The sequence below is a fragment of the Triticum aestivum genome, unplaced genomic scaffold (assembly GCF_018294505.1).
Source record: "Triticum aestivum cultivar Chinese Spring unplaced genomic scaffold, IWGSC CS RefSeq v2.1 scaffold92336, whole genome shotgun sequence".
Taxonomy (NCBI): Eukaryota; Viridiplantae; Streptophyta; class Magnoliopsida; order Poales; family Poaceae; genus Triticum; species Triticum aestivum.
Genome location: NW_025225322.1, coordinates 68,476 through 73,913, shown reverse-complemented (window position 1 = coordinate 73,913; position 5,438 = coordinate 68,476). Strand labels below are relative to the sequence as shown.

General features: G+C 44.2%; 1 protein-coding gene across 2 annotated transcripts in view; it reads left to right on the top strand.

The window, feature by feature from the left end:
• Window positions 1–4,684: 4,684 nt before the first annotated feature.
• The window catches only part of LOC123172137 (uncharacterized), a 3,531-nt gene continuing 2,777 nt past the window's right edge, over window positions 4,685–5,438 (top strand). The window contains exons 1-2 of one of the 2 annotated variants that reach the window (XM_044589158.1): window positions 4,685–4,862; window positions 5,029–5,182. In XM_044589158.1, coding sequence (XP_044445093.1) covers window positions 5,039–5,182 — 144 coding nt within the window. In that variant the 5' untranslated portion in view covers window positions 4,685–4,862; window positions 5,029–5,038. Of the gene's footprint in view, window positions 4,863–5,028; window positions 5,183–5,438 lie in introns of those variants that run through there. The other variant, XM_044589159.1, reaches the window with a different exon arrangement.

Here is a 5,438-nt window from a genome sequence, read left to right as displayed (position 1 = left end):
GTGCTATGGGCGCCAGTCGAGGAACCTGATTGACTCATTTCTCGCCGCTAAGGGGAGGAAGAGACCTGACCAAAGACAACAAATGTCGCAATGGCAGCGAAGCGAAGCAGAGGTTCAAGGAGGAAGAGACAGGACCAAAGACAACAAATGTTGCAATGGCAGCGGAGCGAAGTAGAGGCGAAGGAGGAATATGGGGGCGGAATGAATCCCACTCATTCCCCCAGCTACTCTTATGACCCACTACGGGCAAGCCAAAAATCAAGGTGTCTCCGCACCCACGCGGCCCACGCCCGGTGGGCGGTTCCCATTTACGTCCAACATGCGCGGGAATCTGGGCGGACTTGCCATAATGATTCAAGACCCGGCTAGCGTCGGTCTCCGAGCCAATTCTACTATTCACTGTGGTGGTTCTTCAGGAAAAGCAAAAGGTGGTGGCCCCTCACCGTCAAGACCAGAGTCAAGGCACGGAGGCCCATGACAGCAACAACGTCAAGATAGTAACGACCCTGAAGAATGGGCGCCGAATCTTCCACAGGCCGCCAAGGCGTTGGCGTCTCGACTAGGCTCCAGGAACACAAGAAGATAAGAAAGCCTCACGGAGGTCTCGCGACCCCGCCACGCTCGGGGGCTACTAACGGGGTCCTCTATCAGGGGTGCTAACACCCAGGAAACCGACCTCATCAACCACAAGGGGCCCACCAGGCCCAGGACACGGTGCAAAACCCTAGGAGGCAAGACGACCTTCTTGACGCCCAAGACTAGAGGGCGGCAACGCCTAGATCGCATCTGGCATGTAAACCCTAGACCTCTCCTATCTATATAAAGGGGGCTAGGGTACTCATTTATGATCGATCCTAAGATAGGAGAACTCTTGGTAGCAAACTCATACACCATTGTAACCCTTTGCACGAGGTATCCCTCCACTATGAATCATCAAAACCAGCAGAATGTAGGGCATTACTCTCCGGAGGCCTGGACCTAGATAAACCCCTCTTGTGACCTCCGGCCCATGACTTCCAGCTGTGCTTGGGCCCCTACCAAGGGATCTGACGAGAATTCACTCCGTCAATTCTCACCGTGGAAAATTGAGAAGTAGGATCATACCAAGAGTTCTTGTGATGAGTTGTGGTAAATTGTGGAAGAAGGCTACAACTCCGCGAACTCCATTGATCTCACTTTGTTGAAGGCTTACAATGAGCAACTGAACTCCACCGCACTCATGATGATAAGGAAGGGCCTATCCGCAAGTGAGAGAAGAGAGTACCTCAACATGAACACCACCAAGCAACTACGGGATGCTCTTGTTTTAACCAAGACCGGCACCACCACACTCTAGCAAACAAGATATGAAGTTGCCAAGAGTGAGCTGGACTACTTCGTGAGAGAGAAGGATGAGTCGCCTCAAGATCTAAATGAATGCCTAAATACTCTTGCTTCTCAAATTAAAAGCTTTGAGCATGAAAGGGGCGATGATGGTTTCACTATAACTGGTAAACTAGATAATACCCCGCGCGTTGCTGCGGAATAGGTTGCAATATATACCAATGTGATTTGATTTTATTGAAGATGAATATTTGGATTAGTAGTATGATAACTAAATCCGAATGTACATATATGTGTTATTATATAATTGTAATATATTTATTTAATATAATTATCTTTTTTCATGCATGATAAATATGATTTATAATTCAAAAAATATATAATGAGAAAATCATATTATCCATGCAGCTAGCTTAATTATTCGGTTTACAATTAGCGCGGGGTATTTAATGTTTTTTGTGAGAACATGTCGTTAGTGCTTCATTCTTAATTACTGGGTTCTAAACTATTTGTTCTTTTGTACATGGGTTGCCCTTGACAGTCTTGACAGAAATTGAAATAAGGAACACACTTTGGGAAAAATAATTGAAAACCAAATGGACGCTTCATATTTTGGTAAGATCAGAGGCATGATGATGAGGCACGTTGGCTTTTGGGTAATTGGAAGGAAACTTTTAAACATGAATTATATATGGAGTTACCCCATAGAGTTAGGAAAGCAATATGTACTACTCAAGAATGGCTCGATAATCTAATGTTATCATCTTCCTTACTTTTATCTTATGCGTGCCTGTTAAAATTAACTTATTTGTATAAGACATCCTACTGTTTCCTGTACCTTAATCATATACGTCCAATCATATATGCTTCATTGTTCTGATATAAGAAATGATGAGACAGCATAATTTGACAAAAAGCCAAAAAATAAATCAATAAACATGCATCCATGGGATGAAAAATAATTCGATATTTCATCCATCTCTGAACAGAACTACAGGAGGCGTTGCAAAAAATAATAAGCAAATCATGTAGCACAACCTTATGGTAAAGTTGCAAAATAATAGGAGGATTACTAATAGAGCAATCAGCAATAGCCTGCTACGATTCCCACAAAACAAAAAAAGGAATGTGTTGCCACGTGGTATAGATGCCATGAGCGGGAGGACATAATATGCAAATCATGTAGCATAACCTCACGCTAAAGTAGCAAGGTAAGAGGAGGATTAGGAATGGAGCAATCAGAAATAAACTGCTACATTTCAGATTTAACACAAAAAAGAAGGAACAACATGCTACATGGTACAAATGCCATGAGGGGGAGGACCTGCAGCAATGGAGAATCCAAACTTCGCCGAGCACTACAATCAGTAATTCAGTATATATGAGAAAAAAATAGAGGTGCATGAAGAAAATTAACCGCAGGGCAAGATTAATTTAGGAGAAATAATCGAGGATTGACGCCATTCGTTATTTACCTACTCATGGGCGAGGTCTTTGCTGCAGTCAAAGGCTAGATAAGAGGAGGGGACTTGTCCATGATGCAATAGGCAGAGACACAGGGTGGAGGCGCTGGATATGACACCAAACTTCGATCATGGAGCAAACATTATGTGGGCTGCATCAGGCTACCTGCGGCCGGTCGACTGTGGAAGTGTGGAGGTCTCCAAATTCAACGCCTTGAGCAATTACAACAGTAGTAACTTGTAGGTCCTTGGTACCTGCAGACAGAATGGGTCGGGTAGGGACATTGGGAGAGGAAGAGGACGCGAGGCCCTAGGTCACGGACCGCTCCATCTGGATACATGATCAGAGGCCGGTGATCTAACTGGAGCTGAGCCCTGCGGTCACCACTCACCACAACGCAATGCCCCAATGGGGGCTTTTAATCCTTGATTTGCCATTATTATAGGCTGCAATGTGCAGGAAGTTGGATGGCCCGAGGGAGTTTAACGGGTGTAGTGACGCCGCTGATTAAGGGAGACGAATCAGATGGTGTGGTGGAACTTTATAAGGTAGTATAGAGAAGAACTGTGCGCTAGTTAAACATCAATTAATGACACGGGAGAATGCATAAAGTGCGAAGTTGTTTACTACTACCGCAGGAAAGAAAACGCAAGGGGCTGGGCTTCGGTCTGTTTGCATGCAAATGGAAACTGAAGGCATGACATGGCACATATTTATGTTTAGAGTTGCTGACATGGCTAGATGTTGATGTGGACAGTCTGCATGTTTAGATAAATATGGTAGTGGGGATGAACTTCTTAAGTATATAGGATTCCTTGTGGACAAGTTACTCACTGCTCTTGCTCCTCGCTATAAGAACATGGTTTGGTCCATAAGAGCGTGAGCATGGGTTCTCAACCATGACTCTCGATGATTTGATTGGTACCATCTTGCAATATGATGAGCATGAGCTCAATGGAAAGAAACAACTTGTTATGCAAGAAGGAAGTCAAAAAGACCAACCTTGCTTTGAAGGCCAAACATGTCCAAGTCGAAGAATCAAGTGATGATGATAATAAGAAGTTGACTCGAACGGGTGTCCCTCATGCAATTAAATGACACACGAAAGAGAAAATAAACCGTTGGGGAAGAAACATATGAAAATAACTGCAAAGGGTCGGGCACTGCATGGGTATGCGATTGCTTGCCAAATAAGAAAAAACCGGGCCCCTTTTGTGAAAAGCAAAATTGGAACAAACGAACAGTTTGGGCTGCAAAACAAGGGCTAGAAGAAGAAAGAAAAGGGAAACCTACCAAAATCCTCACAGTTGGCCCGAAACGTGGAAGAACAAGAACTCTCGTGAGATTATAAGTTTATAAAATGCCAATATTCATGTCGTTAAAGAAAAAAAAAAGTCGCCACAACTCCTACAACTTGTAAGAATATTCATGTAATGAAAAAAAAATGTTGATATACATAGTTTTTAAAAAATGTTTACCTCGGGTTGAAAAATTGTTTGTCGAATGTAAAAGTTTGTCACATGGTGTAAAAAAATGATCGTGCAATTATAAAAAAAAGGTTTACATGTATTTGAAGAATGGTGTCAACATCCATTAAAAAAGAGAGAAAAATAAAGTATTAAAAAAAACCAACCAGAATTTAATAAGAAAGGATAACCGATAAACTAGCAGAGAAAAATACACAAAAAAAAGATATAGCATTTTCTTTCCCAAATATAGTTTTTCTTCTAGTGGATCCCCAAATTTAGTGCTGCCAAAAATAGAAGAAGAAAATAACAAAGTTGTAATAACCTGTTGAAACCTCCATGTTTTTTTAAAAAAGGAAAAAAAAACTACCGAAATCTCCACGGAGTGCAATCCAGTTGGGCCGAAACCTCTAGGAACAAGAACTCTACAAGAACAAGAACTGCATTGGGCTGGGCCGGGTCGCAAGATTATAATAAGTTGGCGCACCGCACCGCACCCTCCCGACAGCGCAAGAAACCACACCCACACCAACTTTCCCCGTCTGTCTTTCTTCTCGGCGGAGGCGAACGACGAACCCTAGCCGCGCGAGGAACGCCAAGATCCCCAAGGTACGCTCACCGAAATCGACCGAAATCTCCACAGAAGTGCAATCCGATCGATGGTGTGTGTGCTGTGTCTCTATGGGGGCAGGGGGTGGGGGAGCCGGTGCCGGCCGTTGGTGGTGATTCGTGACGGACTCGTCATCCTAATCCCTAACCGATATACTGTTGGCAGGCCGGCGACGATGGCCGCGGTTCGGTGCGCGGCGAGGAGGCTCGGCGGCTCTCTGCTCCAGCGAACGCAGGCGGCGGTCGCGGAGGAGGGACGCCTGCTCGCGCCAAGCAGGCTCATGCGCTCCCGCCAGCTCTCCACCAAGGTCTCCGGCGAGGTATCTTACCCAAAATTGACATCTTTATTTTTTCGCATCATGATTACGGCATCAAGACTCGATGTAGCCAGCCATAATCGAATTCTGTGCAACCGAAACAGCAACATCTACTGGAAATTGACATCTTTAATTTTTCTCATCATGATTACGGCATCAAGACTCGATGTAGCCAGCCATAATCGAATTCTGTGCAACCGGAACAGCAACATCTACTAGAAATTGACATCTTTAATTTTTCTCATCATGATTACGGCAT